Source organism: Netta rufina, assembly GCF_964035555.1.
Source record: "Netta rufina genome assembly, chromosome: 8".
Lineage (NCBI taxonomy): Eukaryota > Metazoa > Chordata > Aves > Anseriformes > Anatidae > Netta > Netta rufina.
Window position 1 is genome coordinate 27911712 of NC_140131.1, and position 22766 is coordinate 27934477.

The 22766-nt window shown below is 47.0% G+C and overlaps 3 protein-coding genes across 3 annotated transcripts; 2 read left to right on the forward strand and 1 right to left on the reverse strand.

Annotated features, from left to right (window-relative positions):
* Nucleotides 1-244: 244 nt before the first annotated feature.
* LOC311212270 (pancreatic alpha-amylase) lies at nt 245-5075 on the forward strand (the record flags this gene model as incomplete). The annotated part of the gene is made up of 10 exons (XM_084291531.1): nt 245-412; nt 1029-1175; nt 1377-1574; nt 2405-2635; nt 3067-3200; nt 3288-3410; nt 3525-3624; nt 3785-3906; nt 4016-4141; nt 4886-5075. The coding sequence occupies 10 exons, from the start codon at nt 245-247 to the stop codon at nt 5073-5075; spliced, it is 1539 nt and encodes a 512-aa protein (XP_084147657.1).
* A 3127-nt stretch (nt 5076-8202) lies between these two features.
* On the reverse strand, nt 8203-13385 carry LOC311211955 (pancreatic alpha-amylase-like; the record flags this gene model as incomplete). The annotated part of the gene is made up of 10 exons (XM_084290976.1): nt 8203-8626; nt 9371-9496; nt 9606-9727; nt 9887-9986; nt 10101-10223; nt 10311-10444; nt 10876-11106; nt 12056-12253; nt 12455-12601; nt 13218-13385. The coding sequence occupies 10 exons, from the start codon at nt 13383-13385 to the stop codon at nt 8437-8439; spliced, it is 1539 nt and encodes a 512-aa protein (XP_084147102.1). The 3' UTR covers nt 8203-8436.
* A 1256-nt stretch (nt 13386-14641) lies between these two features.
* LOC311212128 (pancreatic alpha-amylase-like) lies at nt 14642-19788 on the forward strand (the record flags this gene model as incomplete). Its single annotated transcript, XM_084291272.1, has 10 exons — nt 14642-14809; nt 15426-15572; nt 15774-15971; nt 16885-17115; nt 17547-17680; nt 17768-17890; nt 18005-18104; nt 18264-18385; nt 18495-18620; nt 19365-19788. 10 exons carry the CDS (start codon nt 14642-14644, stop codon nt 19552-19554), a joined length of 1539 nt encoding a protein of 512 aa, XP_084147398.1. The 3' UTR covers nt 19555-19788.
* Between the last annotated feature and the right edge of the window lie 2978 nt (nt 19789-22766).

The following is a 22766-nucleotide window of genomic DNA, read 5'->3' on the forward strand; positions in this document are numbered from 1 at the left end:
GGTGCACAGCACACAGATGGCTTGGTTTATGATAAGGCATAAACATTGTGAAAAGGTATTTTATCTTCAGCTGTGGGTCAATTTGGGAGAAAAACAAAATGGAAGAGTGATACCCAGATCGCTACCCAAACAATAACTGATAGTGTTTATCTCTGAGAAATCTGTCAGCTGCAAAAGGAACTTTGTCATCTTGCAGGAGTATAAATTGGCAGTGGAGAGACCACAGCCTTATGCTGAAGGCACCATGCAAGTCCTCCTTCTCCTCGCAGCCGTAGGGCTTTGCGGAGCGCAGTACAACTCCAACACTCGGGCTGGGAGGACATCTATTGTACATCTCTTTGAATGGCGCTGGGCCGATATTGCTCTTGAGTGTGAACGCTACTTAGCTCCTAATGGATTTGGAGGAGTTCAGGTACGTTGTTTCCTGCCCGTAGGTAGTGAAACTGCTTTGTAACATTTGATTAATAAACCGCAAAAGGCCAGAATCAGAGACAGCCAGCTCCAAGTAACTTTGGTGTGGAACGTGGGGATGGAAGTAGTAAATGCTGTTAGGCGTAACCAGAGATCCTGCCGGCCTGGGTCGGGTTTCTCTCCATCAGACCAGCTGCAAAGGTGCACGCTTTCCCCTGATGGGCTTCCCTTGGAAGGCTAAGTTTTCCTCTTCCCTTTTTACTGAGGCAAGTGTCTCAGCGTGGAGTTTTGGCTTTCCGAAGGATGTCTCTATTGCAGACAAAAGTAGTTCCTGTGGCTTCAGCCCTCCCATGTGCGTGCCCTTGGACAGCAGGCCCAGGCTGGACATGGGCAGCCCATGGGAACAAAAGAGAACTTCCTTGCTACCAGTCTACAACACGGACATCTCGCAGACCCCAGCTTGTGCTGCAGGGAGGGAGAGAGAGCGAGAGAGACCGGGTCCGGCGCAAAGCCTGTCTCTCATGGGAATCCAGGACTAATCTTGGTGCATGTTTTGCACTTTGAACTTGAAACAGGAACTACTAGTTTCTTACTGAGGTCCATCATCTCATCTGCAGGTTTCGCCTCCAAATGAAAATATTGTTATTACTAACCCATTCAGACCCTGGTGGGAAAGATACCAGCCCATCAGCTACAAGCTCTGCACTCGATCAGGAAATGAAAATGAATTCAGAGACATGGTGACCAGATGCAACAACGTTGGAGTAAGTGCCTTTAAAACACGTAACTGATACAGCGAGCAGTGTGGTTTCAACTGAGGGACGTCACTGCTCCTGTCCTCAAAGGAGGCATAAATGGAGAATATGAAAGGGGAAAAAGGGTCGAATTAACAGTGATGTGGTAAAGCTCTGACTGTTGCTTCCCAGCGCTACAAAGCATACTGAAGTGCAATCACTACGTTTCAGGTTTATATTTATGTGGATGCTGTCGTCAACCACATGTGTGGGTCTGCAGGTGGCTCAGGCACCCATTCAACGTGTGGAAGCTATTTTGACGCTGGGAACGAAAATTTTCCAGCAGTGCCGTACTCTGGCTGGGATTTCAATGATGGCAAATGTCACACCTCAAATGGAGAAATCCAGAATTATGGAGATATGTATCAGGTAAATTTCTATGGGAAAACTGTGAATTCTTTTTTAACCTGTTCTATAAAGACTACTGTAAGGCCACACAAAGGGAGTAGGTGACCATAGATTCAGCGCTTCGCCACCTGACCAGTGAATACAGTGAGCATCATAGATTTGTCTTCAGGGAAGGTACTTGTGGTGCACAGTATTGTAGGCACTGAGAAATCACAAACCTGTCCCACATGTTTCATGTGCGCATGCACAGGACTGTGCGCCTGAACTGATGGAGCCCAAAGCACTCAGCTGCACCAGTGAGCTCTTCCTTACAGCTGCAAAACTCAGCTGAGCCTGATAAGGTGCCTCCTGGAAAACTGGCAGCAGTGCAAGATGCTACCCTGGCTGCGCGCGGTAGTGTTTTTGTACATGGAATGTGTGGCAGGTCTTTCTCAAGTTCACAGCTCAGCCTTCATCAGCTTTGCAATGATACGCTGTGCAGATTCCCATCCGGAATGCTGATGACATCAAGATGGGGAGGTGATATTTTACTGACCACTGCTTTATAAGCTGCTGCATGGAGTGAGACCACAGTGCTCTTCATTACTTTCCCTTTCTCCTTTCTCTTTTTTCATTTCCTTTGTCATTTGTCCTTTATCTTTTCCTTTTTCTTTCCCTTTCCTTTGTCTTTTTGCTTTTGCTGTTACTTTTCCTATCTCCTTTGTCCTTTTTGTTTTTCTTTTTCCTTTTCATATTTTTCTTTTCCATTTTCTTCTCCTTTTTTTTTTTTTTTTTTTTGGAATATGCTTTCGCTTTCCCTTTTCCATTCTCCATTCACTTCTCCTTTACATTGCTCAGTTTTCCTTTCACAGGTCCGTGACTGTCGCTTGGTTGGTCTTCTTGATCTGGCCCTGGAGAAGGACTATGTACGCACAAAAATTGCAGAGTACATGAATTACCTCATTGATATTGGTGTAGCAGGCTTCCGGATTGATGCTGCCAAGCATATGTGGCCTGGGGACATCAAAGCATTTCTGGATAAGCTGAATACTCTGAATACTCGATGGTTTCCTTCAGGAACAAAACCGTTCATTTACCAAGAGGTAATCTCCATGAATTTCCTTTCTGCTTCTCTTTGTGCATGTGTCTTTTCTACCTTCCTCCTCCTGAGGAGTGGCAGTGATGCCATGGGCCTGTTCCTACACACCAGGAAAGGCTGAGCTCCGCAGTCCAGTGGGCGAGTGATACCTGCCCTTCAGAAATGCAAGGCACCTTGAAATCTATGTGGGGATTTCTAATGGTCAACTAACTAGGAGGTGGTAGGTGGCAGCTTAGGGCAACTCTACAGCCCCTTCTTTTCACATGGTTACAGCATGTATTGTACCAACTTTTGGCTGATTTGCCCAGCAGAAACGAACGTGCTGGGCAATGCATTTCTCTCAAGCTAAAAGATGAGGTAAAGTTGCTGAGTGAATGCAGCAATTTTGTCTATGTGGGACCAGAAAAGATGATTACCACCTGCTTCCTGTACTAGGTAATTGACTTGGGTGGCGAGCCAATCACAGGCAGTCAGTACTTTGGAAATGGCCGAGTGACCGAATTCAAATACGGCGCAAAACTGGGGACAGTGATCCGCAAGTGGAATGGAGAAAAGATGGCCTACTTAAAGTAAGGGCACCCATCGTGCAGCTTGCCTAGGATATGCTGGATGCACAGCTTGGCGGGGTAGATTCAAGTCCTTGTGTTTTTGGCCAGGAACTGGGGAGAAGGCTGGGGCTTTGTGCCTTCTGACAGAGCCCTGGTCTTTGTGGATAACCATGACAACCAGCGGGGGCACGGGGCTGGTGGAGCTTCCATTCTCACCTTCTGGGATGCCAGGTAAGGAATGCGGGGTTGTCTGGCTGATGCCTCTTCCTCTTGCTGATTTGTTTGTCTCTTTGTTCCCCGGCATGCTTTTTCTAGCCACGTCTCATTATGCTTTTGGCCCAACAGGCTTTATAAAATGGCCGTTGGTTTCATGTTGGCTCATCCGTATGGATTCACACGTGTGATGTCAAGTTATCGTTGGACAAGAAATTTTGTAAATGGGCAGGTAAGTTTGTAACGCTCAAGATTCATGTTTGCTAAACTTCTCAAGTGATTTCTCGGTCCAATCCTGGATCGGGTGGGTGGAAATTAGGTGCGCCATCCATCCCGCTTTTTGCTCTGCTTTTTCCAGTAAGAACTTTCAAATGTCTCTTTTCAATAAAAAGGATGCCAATGACTGGATTGGACCACCTAGCAACTCGGATGGATCAACAAAGTCTGTTAAAATCAATGCGGACTCCACCTGTGGCAACGACTGGGTATGTGAGCATCGCTGGCGGCAAATAAGGTAGGAGACTCTGGAGCAAAACGCAGTAAAAGCAGTGACTTTTGCATGATGAGCCTCTTGGCTGTGGAGCTCTTGCAACTCCAGTGACAGCCATTCCTGGCATTTTCAGGAACATGGTTATCTTCCGTAACGTGGTAGACGGCCAGCCTTTCTCAAACTGGTGGGACAATGGCAGCAATCAAGTAGCTTTTGGCCGTGGCAATAAAGGCTTCATCGTCTTTAATAATGACGACTGGTAAGTTGGTGGGAGAGACCGTATCCCCGAGGAGAAGCAGAGCTCCCCAGACGGAATGCTGAAAGGGCTCAGGTGTTGGGAGGGGGGATGTCCTTCAGCTAGAGCGCTGACAGGTGAATGGAGAACATTGAAAGCAAGGCTGAGGTGTCTGAGTGGAGCTTCTGAAGATGTACAGATTGCTCATTAGCATCTTGAGCATCCCATTCCTGTGGTCTGCCGCACATACCATGGCATCTCCAGTACACCCACAGATGAATTCACATGAGAAGAGGCTGGTGCTGTGGACAGAGCAGTGCCCAAGGATGGAAGCAGTAGGAGCTGAAGTTTTGGTAGTTCTGAGCGGAGCAGGCACTCTCTCACTTCCCTCATCCAAACTTGCCCGTCCAATCCAAGCCAGTCCAAGCCCGTTCAACCCTAATGGATTGAACTCTCATCACAATTAGGATTACCTTTAGCAGCACGCGTCCTGTTGTGAAGCTCTTTTATGCTTTGATTTTGTCCTGTTCTTTTCTTCCAATGAGAACAACTCCTGCAGCCTGAGCTAGATTCACACAGTGGCCTCCCCATTTCTGGAGGGCTGATAAAGGAGTGCAGGGAGAGAAGCAGGGTCAGGCTTAGTAACTCCCTTGCATCGCATTGCCTTTCCAAGTCATGCAATAGCATCAGCTTCAGAATTCCTTTACCCAGTTGCAAATATCTGTTTTGAAAACAACAGAGAAGCAACGTTCACTGATTTTCACACAGGTACATGAACGTCAATTTGCAAACTGGTCTGCCTGCTGGTACTTACTGTGATGTTATTTCTGGACAAAAGGAGGGCAACGCGTGTACTGGAAAGCAGGTGTATGTTTCTGGGGATGGAACGGCTAACTTCCAGATCAGTAACACTGACGACGATCCATTTGTTGCAATTCACGTTAATGCCAAGTTATAACTTCAATCAGAATTTGTTTCTCTCCTGTCCGTCTGTATGTATGTTGTTTCTCCCATTTGCGATTCCCTGGTGTTCAAGATCCTGTGACTCTCCGTTCCCAGTGAACAATAAATGGCAATCAAACTGAAGAGTGATGTCTTTCCTCCTAATGAACTGGGTCGTAATAGCATTATTACGTCAAAACCGTATGCTATACCAGTAGTAGGAATTAGGGCGCTATCCCAAGCAATCCCAAATTTATTCTGATCAAAACGAGTGTTACAAGTGAACACTCTTAATTAAAGGTTATCCATTTGCTAGGATGCGTTCTCTGGAAATGGTGGCCATCAATAATTTGTTCATAACATATCTCATGAGTAAGACAACTGTTTTCTTCCAAGCAAATAACACTAAGTCATTCGCTGTCTGTGCAGATGTGGCTTGACCAAAATCTTTCACTGCCATCTGGGTTGTCTTGTGCTATCCCACACTGCAAGCAACAGGCTCCGGGCAGTCAAGCAGCAACCGGAATGGGGAGCCAGCCTCTTTCATAGGGGCAGGAGTGCTGCCTGGCCTGATCCCAGGGGCAAAAGTCAGGTTTGCAATGGATATCCTGACAGAGAGTGGAGCACAGCGTATGCTCGTCTCCATGCTGCACTAGGTTGTTGTAAAGTTTTTTGTTTGTCTGTTTTGGTTGGTTGATTTTGGTTTTGGTTGGTTGCTTGCTTGATTGTTGTTTAGTTTTGGTTCTGGCCCATGTTGACATTCAGGTCTAACACTCAGAAACTGGATGGTTCTCTGCTAACTATTAGACAGACATTACCTAACCCCAAATGTAAAAGTCTAGCCATAAAGATTGCAAGCTCTAACCACCGTACCTTCTGTGGAAAATGATTGAAATGACCTACATGTACATCCACCTGAGGTGTCCATAAATAACAGGCAACAAAGGCATGCAGAATGCAGAGATCGTGGAATCACAGGATCATTAAGGTTGGAAAAGGCCTCCCAGATCATCTGGTCATCCCAGATCATCCCCCTACCACTAGGGTCACCCACTAAACCATGTCCCTGTGTACCAAGTCCAATCCTTCCTTGAACACCCCCAGGGACGGTGACTCTACCACTTCCCTGGAAACCCATTCCAGTGCCTAACTGCTCTTTCTGAGAAGAAATGTCTCCTAATTTCCAACTTGAACCACCCCTGGTGCAAGGGGTGGTTCATCCCCTCTTGTCGCTAGTAATGTGCGAGAGGAGGCCGGCCGCCAGCTCCCCACACCTTCCTCTAGGGTCGCTGTAGGGAGCAGTAAGGCCTGCACTGAACCTCCTCTTCTCTAGACTAAACAACCCCAGTTCTCTCAGCCACTCCTCATAAGACTTGTGTTCCAGACACTTTGCCAACTTTGTAGCCCTTCTCTGGACCAGCTCCAGGGCCTTGGTGTCCTTCTTGTACTAAGGGGCCCAAAACTGAACACAGTAGTCGAGGTGCGGCCTTGCCAAAGCAGAGTACAGGGAGCGGTCACCTCCCCGGTCCTGCTGGCTACACTATTCCTGATACAAGACAGGACGCCATCGGCCTTCTGGGCCACCTGGGCACACTGCTGGCTCGTGCTCAGGTGAGCATTGACCAACACCCCCATATCCTCTTATAATAATAATTGCTTTCCAGCCACTCGGCCCCAAGCCTGTGGCGCTGCATGGAGTTGTTGTGGCCAGAGGGCAGGAGCCAGCACTTAGCCGTGTTGAACGTTATCCCCTTGGCCTCTGCCCATCAATCCAAGCTGTACAGGTCCCGCTGCAGGGCCTTCCTACCCTCTGGCAGATAGACACATCTCCCCAGCTTGGCATCATCTGTCAGATGGATATGTCTTGGCTTGTGATCATGTCTGAATCCAAATCTTCCATCATGTTGGCCTGCAGCGTGTATTTTACGTGATGTAGAAATTGAAGAGCTCGGCCAGTCAGCCAGTTCTCAACCCACCTTACTGTCCACTCCTCTATCCCACACTTTCTTAGCTTTGCTAGCAGGATGTCATGGGAGACAGTATGGAAAGCCTTGCTAAAGTCAAGGTAGATCACATCCACTCCTCTCCCCCCATCTACCCAGCTGGTGATGCCATTATAGAAGGCAACAAGGTTGGTCGAGCACGACTTCCCCTTGGTGAATCCGTGCTGACTACTGCAAATAACATACTTCTCTTTGAATTGCTTGGAGATAGCGTCCAGAACAAGTTGTTCCAACACCTTTTCAGGGACTGGGTGCAGGCCTGATCTTTCAAAAGCAGTGAACAGTTTGGCGACCAAATTTTGAATTCACTTAAGAAGACAGTGACAAGAATTATTTTCTTTGACGTTCTAGAATGAAACAGACAGCAAAGACTGACTCTTCAATTGCTACATCACATAAAATAAATGCTGCACTCAAACATCATGGAACATTTGGATTGAGGAATGATTACAAGCAGGGATATATCCCTCTCTGTATTCTGCAGGCCTTTATTGCCTAATACTTACAGAAACCACAGGTGGATATGTGTCATTTCAATCATTTTCCACAAAAGTTATGGTGGTTAGAGCTTGCAATCTTTATGGCTAGACGTTTACATTTGGGATTAGGTAATGTTCATCTCATAGCTAGTACAGAATAACACACTTTGTGAGTGATAGACTGCACGTTAACATGAGCATGAAAAAAAAAACACTAAACAACCTAACAACAAAGAAAAAAAATAATATAAATACATAAATAAATAAAGAGGTGGAACAGCCTGTGGAACCGCCAGCATGACCGTTAGTTTGCAGGAAGCCACGGGAGATAACAGTGGGAGAACTGATCTTTTGTTTGCTAAAGGACATAAACGGAGTGTGAACCAGGCCACACACTGGCTTGACTGATGTCAAAGGCTGGAATAACTGATTGGCACAGCCCATCTGCTGACCTGGGCTCCACATTGGCTTTGCCCCAGAGAAAGGACATTCTGCCGGCAAGCAGAGGCACTGCTTGCAGCTGCCTGCCCCAATGTGCCTGCTCCAGCTTACGGCTATGCGTGCACCTATCAGCCTTGTACACAGAACATTTTAACTTTCTCAGGTGCTGGCTTCTTTTGTCTTATTTTTTATTTTCTTCTGTGTTTCTGTGATCTGGGAAATGCAGTGCTCTCTTGGTAGCCTTAAGAGCTGCCAATGGTATGGCCCCCAGTTATGACGTGATAATGCTACTACGACCCAGTTCATTAGGAGGAAAGACATCACTCTTCAGTTTGATTGCCATTTATTGTTCACTGGGAACGGAGAGTCACAGGATCTTGAACACCAGGGAATCGCAGATGGGGGAAACAGCATACGTACAGACGGACAGGAGAGAAACAAATTCTGATTGAAGTTATAACTTGGCATCAACGTGAATTGCAACAAATGGATCGTCGTCAGTGTTACTGATCTGGAAGTTAGCCGTTCCATCCCCAGAAACATACACCTGCTTTCCAGTACACGCGTTGCCCTCCTTTTGTCCAGAAATAACATCACAGTAGGTACCAGCAGGCAGACCAGTTTGCAAATTGACGTTCATGTACCTGTGTGAAAATCAGTGAACGTTGCTTCTCTGTTGTTTTCAAAACAGATATTTGCAACTGGGTAAAGGAATTCTGAAGCTGATGCTATTGCATGACTTGGAAAGGCAATGCGATGCAAGGGAGTTACTAAGCCTGACCCTGCTTCTCTCCCTGCACTCCTTTATCAGCCCTCCAGAAATGGGGAGGCCACTGTGTGAATCTAGCTCAGGCTGCAGGAGTTGTTCTCATTGGAAGAAAAGAACAGGACAAAATCAAAGCATAAAAGAGCTTCACAACAGGACGCGTGCTGCTAAAGGTAATCCTAATTGTGATGAGCGTTCAATCCATTAGGGTTGAACGGGCTTGGACTGGCTTGGATTGGACGGGCAAGTTTGGATGAGGGAAGTGAGAGAGTGCCTGCTCCGCTCAGAACTACCAAAACTTCAGCTCCTACTGCTTCCATCCTTGGGCACTGCTCTGTCCACAGCACCAGCCTCTTCTCATGCGAACTCATCTGTGGGTGTACTGGAGATGACACGATATGTGCGGCAGACCACAGGAATGGGATGCTCAAGATGCTAACGAGCAATCTGTACATCTTCAGACGCTCCACTCAGACACCTCAGCCTTGCTTTCGATGTTCTCCATTCACCTGTCAGCGCTCTAGCTGAAGGACATCCCCCCTCCCAACACCTGAGCCCTTTCAGCGTTTCGGCTGGGGAGCTCTGCTTCTCCTCGGGGATATGGTCTCTCCCACCAACTTACCAGTCGTCATTATTAAAGACGATGAAGCCTTTATTGCCACGGCCAAAAGCTACTTGATTGCTGTCATTGTCCCACCAGTTTGAGAAAGGCTGGCCGTCTACCACGTTACGGAAGATAACCATGTTCCTGAAAATGCCAGGAATGGCTGTCACTGGAGTTGCAAGAGCTCCACAGCCAAGAGGCTCATCATGCAAAAGTCACTGCTTTTACTGCGTTTTGCTCCAGAGTCTCCTACCTTATTTGCCGCCAGCGATGCTCACATACCCAGTCGTTGCCACAGGTGGTGTCCGCATTGATTGTAACCGACTTTGTTGATCCATCCGAGTTGCTAGGTGGTCCAATCCAGTCGTTGGCGTCCTTTTATTGAAAAGAGACATTTGAAAGTTCTTACTGGAAAAAGCAGAGCAAAAAGCAGGATGGATGGCGCACCTAATTTCCATCCACCCGATCCAAGATTGGACAGAGAAATCACTTGAGAAGTTTAGCAAACGTGAATCTTGAGCGTTACAAACTTACCTGCCCATTTACAAAATTTCTTGTCCAACGATAACTTGACATCACACGTGTGAATCCATACGGATGAGCCAACATGAAACCAACGGCCATTTTATAAAGCCTGTTGGGCCAAAAGCATAATGAGACGTGGCTAGAAAAAGCGTGCCGGGGAACAAAGAGACAAACAAATCAGCAAGAGGAAGAGGCATCAGCCAGACAACCCCGCATTCCTTACCTGGCGTCCCAGAAGGTGAGAATGGAAGCTCCACCAGCCCCGTGCCCCCGCTGGTTGTCATGGTTATCCACAAAGACCAAGGCTCTGTCAGAAGGCACAAAGCCCCAGTCTTCTCCCCAGTTCCTGGCCAAAAACACAAGGACTTGAATCTACCCCGCCAAGCTGTGCATCCAGCATATCCTAGGCAAGCTGCACGATGGGTGCCCTTACTCTAAGTAGGCCATCTTTTCTCCATTCCACTTGCGGATCACTGTCCCCAGTTTTGCGCCGTATTTGAATTCGGTCACTCGGCCATTTTCAAAGTACTGACTGCCTGTGATTGGCTCGCCACCCAAGTCAATTACCTAGTACAGGAAGCAGAAGGTAATCATTATTCTGGACTCACAGAGACAAAAAATGCTGCATTCACTCAGCAACTTTACCTCATCTTTTAGTTTGAGAGAAATGCATTGCCCAGCACGTTCGTTTCTGCTGGGCAGATCAGCCAAAAGTTGGTACAATACATGTTGTAACCATGTGTAAAGAAGGGGCTGTAGAGTTGCCCTAAGCTGCCACCTACCACCTCCTAGTTAGTTGACCATTAGAAATCCCCACATAGATTTCAAGGTGCCTTGCATTTCTGAAGGGCAGGTATCACTCGCCCACTGGACTGCGGAGCTCAGCCTTTCCTGGTGTGTAGGAACAGGCCCATGGCATCACTGCCACTCCTCAGGAGGAGGAAGGTAGAAAAGACACATGCACAAAGAGAAGCAGAAAGGAAATTCATGGAGATTACCTCTTGGTAAATGAACGGTTTTGTTCCTGAAGGAAACCATTGAGTATTCAGAGTATTCAGCTTGTCCAGAAATGCTTTGATGTCCCCAGGCCACATATGCTTGGCAGCATCAATCCGGAAGCCTGCTACACCAATATCAATGAGGTAATTCATGTACTCTGCAATTTTTGTGCGTACATAGTCCTTCTCCTGGGCCAGATCAAGAAGGCCACTCAAGCGACAGTCGCGGACCTGTGAAAGGAAAGAAGAGCAAGTTAAAGGAGAAGGAGAAAGGAAAAAGGTAAAGGAACATGAAAAGTACAAAGGAAAGAGGTTAAATATGGGGTAGAAAGGAAAGGAAAAAGGAAAAGGGAAAAGGGAAAGGGAAAGGGAAAAGGAAAAGGAAAAGGAAAAGGAAAAGGAAAAGGAAAAGGAAAAGGAAAAGGAAAAGGAAAAGGAAAAGGAAAAGGAAAAGGAAAAGGAAAAGGACAAAAGAAATGGGAGAGAAGAGAGAGGAGAGAGAAAGGAAGAGAGAGGAGAGAGGAGAGATGCGAGAGAGGAGAGAGGAGAGATGCGAGAGAGGAGAGAGGAGACAGGAGAGAGGAGACAGGAGAGAGGAGATAGGACAAAGGGGAAGGTAATGAAGAACACTGTGGTCTCACTCCATGCAGCAGCTTATAAAGCAGTGGTCAGTAAAATATCACCTCCCCATCTTGATGTCATCAGCGTTCCAGATGGGAATCTGCACAGTGTATCATTGCAAAGCTGATGAAGGCTGAGCTGTGAACTTGAGAAAGACCTGCCACACATTCCATGTACAAAAACACTACCGCGCGCAGCCAGGTAGCATCTTGCACTGCTGCCAGTTTTCCAGGAGGCACCTTATCAGGCTCAGCTGAGTTTTGCAGCTGTAAGGAAGAGCTCACTGGTGCAGCTGAGTGCTTTGGGCTCCATCAGTTCAGGCGCACAGTCCTGCGCATGCCCACATGAAACATGTGGGACAGGTTTGTGATTTCTCAGTGCCTACTATACTGTGCACCACAAGTACCTTCCCTGAAGACAAATCTATGATGCTCACTGTATTCACTGGTCAGGTGGCGAAGCGCTGAATCTGTGGTCACCTACTCCCTTTGTGTGGCCTTACAGTAGTCTTTATAGAACAGGTTAAAAAAGAATTCACAGTTTTCCCATAGAAATTTACCTGATACATGTCTCCATAATTCTGGATTTCTCCATTTGAGGTGTAACATCTGCCATCATTGAAATCCCAGCCAGAGTACGGCACTGCTGGAAAATTTTCGTTCCCAGCGTCAAAATAGCTTCCACACGTTGAATGGGTGCCTGAGCCACCTGCAGCCCCACACATGTGGTTGACGACAGCATCCACATAAATATAAACCTGAAACGTAGTGATTGCACTTCAGTATGCTTTGTAGCGCTGGGAAGCAACAGTCAGAGCTTTATCACATCACTGTTAATTCGACCCTTTTTCCCCTTTCATATTCTCCATTTATGCCTCCTTTGAGGACAGGAGCAGTGACGTCCCTCAGTTGAAACCACACTGCTCGCTGTATCAGTTACGTGTTTTAAAGGCACTTACTCCAACGTTGTTGCATCTGGTCACCATGTCTCTGAATTCATCTTCATTTCCCGATCGAGTGCAGAGCTTGTAGCTGATGGGCTGGTATCTTTCCCACCAGGGTCTGAATGGGTTTGTAACGATGATATTTTCATTTGGAGGAGAAACCTGCAGATGAGGTGATGGACCTCAGTAAGAAACCAGTAGTTCCTGTTTCAAGTTCAAAGTGCAAAACATGCACCAAGATTAGTCCTGGATTCCCATGAGAGACAGGCTTTGCGCCGGACCCGGTCTCTCTCGCTCTCTCTCCCTCCCTGCAGCACAAGCTGGGGTCTGCGAGATGTCCGTGTTGTAGACTGGTAGCAAGGAAGTTTTCTTTTGTTCCCATGGGCTGCCCATGTCCAGCCTGGGCCTGCTGTCCAAGGGCACGCACATGGGAGGGCTGAAGCCACAGGAACTACTTTTGTCTGCAATAGAGACATCCTTCGGAAAGCCAAAACTCCACGCTGAGACACTTGCCTCAGTAAAAAGGGAAGAGGAAAACTTAGCCTTCCAAGGGAAGCCCATCAGGGGAAAGCGTGCACCTTTGCAGCTGGTCTGATGGAGAGAAACCCGACCCAGGCCGGCAGGATCTCTGGTTACGCCTAACAGCATTTACTACTTCCATCCCCACGTTCCACACCAAAGTTACTTGGAGCTGGCTGTCTCTGATTCTGGCCTTTTGCGGTTTATTAATCAAATGTTACAAAGCAGTTTCACTACCTACGGGCAGGAAACAACGTACCTGAACTCCTCCAAATCCATTAGGAGCTAAGTAGCGTTCACACTCGAGAGCAATATCGGCCCAGCGCCATTCAAAGAGATGTACAATAGATGTCCTCCCAGCCTGAGTGTTGGAGTTGTACTGCGCTCCGCAAAGCCCTACGGCTGCGAGGAGAAGGAGGACTTGCATGGTGCCTTCAGCATAAGGCTGTGGTCTCTCCACTGCCAATTTATACTCCTGCAAGATGACAAAGTTCCTTTTGCAGCTGACAGATTTCTCAGAGATAAACACTATCAGTTATTGTTTGGGTAGCGATCTGGGTATCACTCTTCCGTTTTGTTTTTTCCTGAATTGCCTCACAGCTGAAGATAAAATACCTTTTCACAATGTTTATGCCTTACTATATACCAGTATGTGCTGTGCACCCAAATTTGGGACTGTATTCTTTCCAGTCATATAAACAAAGATAATGTATCAGAAGTTAGCCCAGGCGTGACATGTGGACCCTCAACGGGAGCTCAGGAACATGAAATGAAAGGCATTATAAGACAAGAGGAACTCTAATAGGTCTCGGAGAATGAATGAATTCAGAGGGATTCAGAGGCATCTAGCACTTAGGATTAATCCCAGCTCACATCTGGGTACCAGATCAGCCACTCTAAATCAAACTAAAATAGTAAATTGCCTTTATTTTAACTAACAGCAATGGCACATTTATTGGTGGGAACTTTGGTTCATTGGTTTCTATCTTCAGTACTGTCACAGTAGAAGACAAACTGTTCCAAATGGGAGCAAGAGGGAATAACGATTCTGACATCGTAAGTAAAAGGAGTCAATTCATTCATACAAAAACCAGCTCCACATATGACCTTGTCTACACTTCAACAGCAAGCAACCAGTGAGGTGATTACAAATTGTGATTACGAGGACAGTGAGAACAAATCTATTGATTGTCATTATTACCAAGACCATCCCAATGCATGATAAAATTTTAAAACACCGTTCGCTCGAGACTTGTATTAAGCTAAAGGTGTGTAATTCAGCTGCTCAAGTCTCACAGCGTGTGGTGTGATGCATCTGCTATTGACTGAGAGAGGCTGGTCTGGTAGCTAGGTGTGAGCTGGGATGAATCCTGAGTGCTAGATGACCAGCCTCTATCAGTCATTATCTTTGTTTATATGACTGGAAAGAATACAGTCCCAAATTTGGGTGCACAGCACATACTGGTATATAGTAAGGCATAAACATTGTGAAAAGGTATTTTATCTTCAGCTGTGAGGCAATTCAGGAAAAAACAAAACGGAAGAGTGATACCCAGATCGCTACCCAAACAATAACTGATAGTGTTTATCTCTGAGAAATCTGTCAGCTGCAAAAGGAACTTTGTCATCTTGCAGGAGTATAAATTGGCAGTGGAGAGACCACAGCCTTATGCTGAAGGCACCATGCAAGTCCTCCTTCTCCTCGCAGCCGTAGGGCTTTGCGGAGCGCAGTACAACTCCAACACTCAGGCTGGGAGGACATCTATTGTACATCTCTTTGAATGGCGCTGGGCCGATATTGCTCTCGAGTGTGAACGCTACTTAGCTCCTAATGGATTTGGAGGAGTTCAGGTACGTTGTTTCCTGCCCGTAGGTAGTGAAACTGCTTTGTAACATTTGATTAATAAACCGCAAAAGGCCAGAATCAGAGACAGCCAGCTCCAAGTAACTTTGGTGTGGAACGTGGGGATGGAAGTAGTAAATGCTGTTAGGCGTAACCAGAGATCCTGCCGGCCTGGGTCGGGTTTCTCTCCATCAGACCAGCTGCAAAGGTGCACGCTTTCCCCTGATGGGCTTCCCTTGGAAGGCTAAGTTTTCCTCTTCCCTTTTTACTGAGGCAAGTGTCTCAGCGTGGAGTTTTGGCTTTCCGAAGGATGTCTCTATTGCAGACAAAAGTAGTTCCTGTGGCTTCAGCCCTCCCATGTGCGTGCCCTTGGACAGCAGGCCCAGGCTGGACATGGGCAGCCCATGGGAACAAAAGAAAACTTCCTTGCTACCAGTCTACAACACGGACATCTCGCAGACCCCAGCTTGTGCTGCAGGGAGGGAGAGAGAGCGAGAGAGACCGGGTCCGGCGCAAAGCCTGTCTCTCATGGGAATCCAGGACTAATCTTGGTGCATGTTTTGCACTTTGAACTTGAAACAGGAACTACTGGTTTCTTACTGAGGTCCATCACCTCATCTGCAGGTTTCTCCTCCAAATGAAAATATCATCGTTACAAACCCATTCAGACCCTGGTGGGAAAGATACCAGCCCATCAGCTACAAGCTCTGCACTCGATCGGGAAATGAAGATGAATTCAGAGACATGGTGACCAGATGCAACAACGTTGGAGTAAGTGCCTTTAAAACACGTAACTGATACAGCGAGCAGTGTGGTTTCAACTGAGGGACGTCACTGCTCCTGTCCTCAAAGGAGGCATAAATGGAGAATATGAAAGGGGAAAAAGGGTCGAATTAACAGTGATGTGATAAAGCTCTGACTGTTGCTTCCCAGCGCTACAAAGCATACTGAAGTGCAATCACTACGTTTCAGGTTTATATTTATGTGGATGCTGTCGTCAACCACATGTGTGGGGCTGCAGGTGGCTCAGGCACCCATTCAACGTGTGGAAGCTATTTTGACGCTGGGAACGAAAATTTTCCAGCAGTGCCGTACTCTGGCTGGGATTTCAATGATGGCAGATGTTACACCTCAAATGGAGAAATCCAGAATTATGGAGACATGTATCAGGTAAATTTCTATGGGAAAACTGTGAATTCTTTTTTAACCTGTTCTATAAAGACTACTGTAAGGCCACACAAAGGGAGTAGGTGACCACAGATTCAGCGCTTCGCCACCTGACCAGTGAATACAGTGAGCATCATAGATTTGTCTTCAGGGAAGGTACTTGTGGTGCACAGTATAGTAGGCACTGAGAAATCACAAACCTGTCCCACATGTTTCATGTGGGCATGCGCAGGACTGTGCGCCTGAACTGATGGAGCCCAAAGCACTCAGCTGCACCAGTGAGCTCTTCCTTACAGCTGCAAAACTCAGCTGAGCCTGATAAGGTGCCTCCTGGAAAACTGGCAGCAGTGCAAGATGCTACCTGGCTGCGCGCGGTAGTGTTTTTGTACATGGAATGTGTGGCAGGTCTTTCTCAAGTTCACAGCTCAGCCTTCATCAGCTTTGCAATGATACACTGTGCAGATTCCCATCTGGAACGCTGATGACATCAAGATGGGGAGGTGATATTTTACTGACCACTGCTTTATAAGCTGCTGCATGGAGTGAGACCACAGTGTTCTTCATTACCTTCCCCTTTGTCCTATCTCCTCTCTCCTGTCTCCTCTCTCCTGTCTCCTCTCTCCTCTCTCGCATCTCTCCTCTCTCCTCTCTCGCATCTCTCCTCTCTCCTCTCTCTTCCTTTCTCTCTCCTCTCTCTTCTCTCCCATTTCTTTTGTCCTTTTCCTTTTCCTTTTCCTTTTCCTTTTCCTTTTCCTTTTCCTTTTCCTTTTCCTTTTCCCTTTCCCTTTCCCTTTTCCCTTTTCCTTTTTCCTTTCCTTTCTACCCCATATTTAACCTCTTTCCTTTGTACTTTTCATGTTCCTTTACCTTTTTCCTTTCTCCTTCTCCTTTAACTTGCTCTTCTTTCCTTTCACAGGTCCGCGACTGTCGCTTGAGTGGCCTTCTTGATCTGGCCCAGGAGAAGGACTATGTACGCACAAAAATTGCAGAGTACATGAATTACCTCATTGATATTGGTGTAGCAGGCTTCCGGATTGATGCTGCCAAGCATATGTGGCCTGGGGACATCAAAGCATTTCTGGACAAGCTGAATACTCTGAATACTCAATGGTTTCCTTCAGGAACAAAACCGTTCATTTACCAAGAGGTAATCTCCATGAATTTCCTTTCTGCTTCTCTTTGTGCATGTGTCTTTTCTACCTTCCTCCTCCTGAGGAGTGGCAGTGATGCCATGGGCCTGTTCCTACACACCAGGAAAGGCTGAGCTCCGCAGTCCAGTGGGCGAGTGATACCTGCCCTTCAGAAATGCAAGGCACCTTGAAATCTATGTGGGGATTTCTAATGGTCAACTAACTAGGAGGTGGTAGGTGGCAGCTTAGGGCAACTCTACAGCCCCTTCTTTACACATGGTTACAACATGTATTGTACCAACTTTTGGCTGATCTGCCCAGCAGAAACGAACGTGCTGGGCAATGCATTTCTCTCAAACTAAAAGATGAGGTAAAGTTGCTGAGTGAATGCAGCATTTTTTGTCTCTGTGAGTCCAGAATAATGATTACCTTCTGCTTCCTGTACTAGGTAATTGACTTGGGTGGCGAGCCAATCACAGGCAGTCAGTACTTTGAAAATGGCCGAGTGACCGAATTCAAATACGGCGCAAAACTGGGGACAGTGATCCGCAAGTGGAATGGAGAAAAGATGGCCTACTTAGAGTAAGGGCACCCATCGTGCAGCTTGCCTAGGATATGCTGGATGCACAGCTTGGCGGGGTAGATTCAAGTCCTTGTGTTTTTGGCCAGGAACTGGGGAGAAGACTGGGGCTTTGTGCCTTCTGACAGAGCCTTGGTCTTTGTGGATAACCATGACAACCAGCGGGGGCACGGGGCTGGTGGAGCTTCCATTCTCACCTTCTGGGACGCCAGGTAAGGAATGCGGGGTTGTCTGGCTGATGCCTCTTCCTCTTGCTGATTTGTTTGTCTCTTTGTTCCCCGGCACGCTTTTTCTAGCCACGTCTCATTATGCTTTTGGCCCAACAGGCTTTATAAAATGGCCGTTGGTTTCATGTTGGCTCATCCGTATGGATTCACACGTGTGATGTCAAGTTATCGTTGGACAAGAAATTTTGTAAATGGGCAGGTAAGTTTGTAACGCTCAAGATTCACGTTTGCTAAACTTCTCAAGTGATTTCTCTGTCCAATCTTGGATCGGGTGGATGGAAATTAGGTGCGCCATCCATCCTGCTTTTTGCTCTGCTTTTTCCAGTAAGAACTTTCAAATGTCTCTTTTCAATAAAAGGACGCCAACGACTGGATTGGACCACCTAGCAACTCGGATGGATCAACAAAGTCGGTTACAATCAATGCGGACACCACCTGTGGTAACGACTGGGTATGTGAGCATCGCTGGCGGCAAATAAGGTAGGAGACTCTGGAGCAAAACGCAGTAAAAGCAGTGACTTTTGCATGATGAGCCTCTTGGCTGTGGAGCTCTTGCAACTCCAGTGACAGCCATTCCTGGCATTTTCAGGAACATGGTTATCTTCCGTAACGTGGTAGACGGCCAGCCTTTCTCAAACTGGTGGGACAATGACAGCAATCAAGTAGCTTTTGGCCGTGGCAATAAAGGCTTCATCGTCTTTAATAATGACGACTGGTAAGTTGGTGGGAGAGACCATATCCCCGAGGAGAAGCAGAGCTCCCCAGCCGAAACGCTGAAAGGGCTCAGGTGTTGGGAGGGGGGATGTCCTTCAGCTAGAGCGCTGACAGGTGAATGGAGAACATCGAAAGCAAGGCTGAGGTGTCTGAGTGGAGCGTCTGAAGATGTACAGATTGCTCGTTAGCATCTTGAGCATCCCATTCCTGTGGTCTGCCGCACATATCGTGTCATCTCCAGTACACCCACAGATGAGTTCGCATGAGAAGAGGCTGGTGCTGTGGACAGAGCAGTGCCCAAGGATGGAAGCAGTAGGAGCTGAAGTTTTGGTAGTTCTGAGCGGGACAGGCACTCTCTCACTTCCCTCATCCAAACTTGCCCGTCCAATCCAAGCCAGTCCAAGCCCGTTCAACCCTAATGGATTGAACGCTCATCACAATTAGGATTACCTTTAGCAGCACGCGTCCTGTTGTGAAGCTCTTTTATGCTTTGATTTTGTCCTGTTCTTTTCTTCCAATGAGAACAACTCCTGCAGCCTGAGCTAGATTCACACAGTGGCCTCCCCATTTCTGGAGGGCTGATAAAGGAGTGCAGGGAGAGAAGCAGGGTCAGGCTTAGTAACTCCCTTGCATCGCATTGCCTTTCCAAGTCATGCAATAGCATCAGCTTCAGAATTCCTTTACCCAGTTGCAAATATCTGTTTTGAAAACAACAGAGAAGCAACGTTCACTGATTTTCACACAGGTACATGAACGTCAATTTGCAAACTGGTCTGCCTGCTGGTACCTACTGTGATGTTATTTCTGGACAAAAGGAGGGCAACGCGTGTACTGGAAAGCAGGTGTATGTTTCTGGGGATGGAACGGCTAACTTCCAGATCAGTAACACTGACGACGATCCATTTGTTGCAATTCACGTTGATGCCAAGTTATAACTTCAATCAGAATTTGTTTCTCTCCTGTCCGTCTGTACGTATGCTGTTTCCCCCATCTGCGATTCCCTGGTGTTCAAGATCCTGTGACTCTCCGTTCCCAGTGAACAATAAATGGCAATCAAACTGAAGAGTGATGTCTTTCCTCCTAATGAACTGGGTCGTAGTAGCATTATCACGTCATAACTGGGGGCCATACCATTGGCAGCTCTTAAGGCTACCAAGAGAGCACTGCATTTCCCAGATCACAGAAACACAGAAGAAAATAAAAAATAAGACAAAAGAAGCCAGCACCTGAGAAAGTTAAAATGTTCTGTGTACAAGGCTGATAGGTGCACGCATAGCCGTAAGCTGGAGCAGGCACATTGGGGCAGGCAGCTGCAAGCAGTGCCTCTGCTTGCCGGCAGAATGTCCTTTCTCTGGGGCAAAGCCAATGTGGAGCCCAGGTCAGCAGATGGGCTGTGCCAATCAGTTATTCCAGCCTTTGACATCAGTCAAGCCAGTGTGTGGCCTGGTTCACACTCCGTTTATGTCCTTTAGCAAACAAAAGATCAGTTCTCCCACTGTTATCTCCCGTGGCTTCCTGCAAACTAACGGTCATGCTGGCGGTTCCACAGGCTGTTCCACCTCTTTATTTATTTATGTATTTATATTATTTTTTTTCTTTGTTGTTAGGTTGTTTAGTGTTTTTTTTTTCATGCTCATGTTAACGTGCAGTCTATCACTCACAAAGTGTGTTATTCTGTACTAGCTATGAGATGAACATTACCTAATCCCAAATGTAAACGTCTAGCCATAAAGATTGCAAGCTCTAACCACCATAACTTTTGTGGAAAATGATTGAAATGACACATATCCACCTGTGGTTTCTGTAAGTATTAGGCAATAAAGGCCTGCAGAATACAGAGAGGGATATATCCCTGCTTGTAATCATTCCTCAATCCAAATGTTCCATGATGTTTGAGTGCAGCATTTATTTTATGTGATGTAGCAATTGAAGAGTCAGTCTTTGCTGTCTGTTTCATTCTAGAACGTCAAAGAAAATAATTCTTGCCACTGTCTTCTTAAGTGAATTCAAAATTTGGTCGCCAAACTGTTCACTGCTTTTGAAAGATCAGGCCTGCACCCAGTCCCTGAAAAGGTGTTGGAACAACTTGTTCTGGACGCTATCTCCAAGCAATTCAAAGAGAAGTATGTTATTTGCAGTAGTCAGCACGGATTCACCAAGGGGAAGTCGTGCTCGACCAACCTTGTTGCCTTCTATAATGGCATCACCAGCTGGGTAGATGGGGGGAGAGGAGTGGATGTGATCTACCTTGACTTTAGCAAGGCTTTCCATACTGTCTCCCATGACATCCTGCTAGCAAAGCTAAGAAAGTGTGGGATAGAGGAGTGGACAGTAAGGTGGGTTGAGAACTGGCTGACTGGCCGAGCTCTTCAATTTCTACATCACGTAAAATACACGCTGCAGGCCAACATGATGGAAGATTTGGATTCAGACATGATCACAAGCCAAGACATATCCATCTGACAGATGATGCCAAGCTGGGGAGATGTGTCTATCTGCCAGAGGGTAGGAAGGCCCTGCAGCGGGACCTGTACAGCTTGGATTGATGGGCAGAGGCCAAGGGGATAACGTTCAACACGGCTAAGTGCTGGCTCCTGCCCTCTGGCCACAACAACTCCATGCAGCGCCACAGGCTTGGGGCCGAGTGGCTGGAAAGCAATTATTATTATAAGAGGATATGGGGGTGTTGGTCAATGCTCACCTGAGCACGAGCCAGCAGTGTGCCCAGGTGGCCCAGAAGGCCGATGGCGTCCTGTCTTGTATCAGGAATAGTGTAGCCAGCAGGACCGGGGAGGTGACCGCTCCCTGTACTCTGCTTTGGCAAGGCCGCACCTCGACTACTGTGTTCAGTTTTGGGCCCCTTAGTACAAGAAGGACACCAAGGCCCTGGAGCTGGTCCAGAGAAGGGCTACAAAGTTGGCAAAGTGTCTGGAACACAAGTCTTATGAGGAGTGGCTGAGAGAACTGGGGTTGTTTAGTCTAGAGAAGAGGAGGTTCAGTGCAGGCCTTACTGCTCCCTACAGCGACCCTAGAGGAAGGTGTGGGGAGCTGGCGGCCGGCCTCCTCTCGCACATTACTAGCGACAAGAGGGGATGAACCACCCCTTGCACCAGGGGTGGTTCAAGTTGGAAATTAGGAGACATTTCTTCTCAGAAAGAGCAGTTAGGCACTGGAATGGGTTTCCAGGGAAGTGGTAGAGTCACCGTCCCTGGGGGTGTTCAAGGAAGGATTGGACTTGGTACACAGGGACATGGTTTAGTGGGTGACCCTAGTGGTAGGGGGATGATCTGGGATGACCAGATGATCTGGGAGGCCTTTTCCAACCTTAATGATCCTGTGATTCCACGATCTCTGCATTCTGCATGCCTTTGTTGCCTGTTATTTATGGACACCTCAGGTGGATGTACATGTAGGTCATTTCAATCATTTTCCACAGAAGGTACGGTGGTTAGAGCTTGCAATCTTTATGGCTAGACTTTTACATTTGGGGTTAGGTAATGTCTGTCTAATAGTTAGCAGAGAACCATCCAGTTTCTGAGTGTTAGACCTGAATGTCAACATGGGCCAGAACCAAAACTAAACAACAATCAAGCAAGCAACCAACCAAAACCAAAATCAACCAACCAAAACAGACAAACAAAAAACTTTACAACAACCTAGTGCAGCATGGAGACGAGCATACGCTGTGCTCCACTCTCTGTCAGGATATCCATTGCAAACCTGACTTTTGCCCCTGGGATCAGGCCAGGCAGCACTCCTGCCCCTATGAAAGAGGCTGGCTCCCCATTCCGGTTGCTGCTTGACTGCCCGGAGCCTGTTGCTTGCAGTGTGGGATAGCACAAGACAACCCAGATGGCAGTGAAAGATTTTGGTCAAGCCACATCTGCACAGACAGCGAATGACTTAGTGTTATTTGCTTGGAAGAAAACAGTTGTCTTACTCATGAGATATGTTATGAACAAATTATTGATGGCCACCATTTCCAGAGAACGCTTCCTAGCAAATGGATAACCTTTAATTAAGAGTGTTCACTTGTAACACTCGTTTTGATCAGAATAAATTTGGGATTGCTTGGGATAGCGCCCTAATTCCTACTACTGGTATAGCATATGGTTTTGACGTAATAATGCTATTACGACCCAGTTCA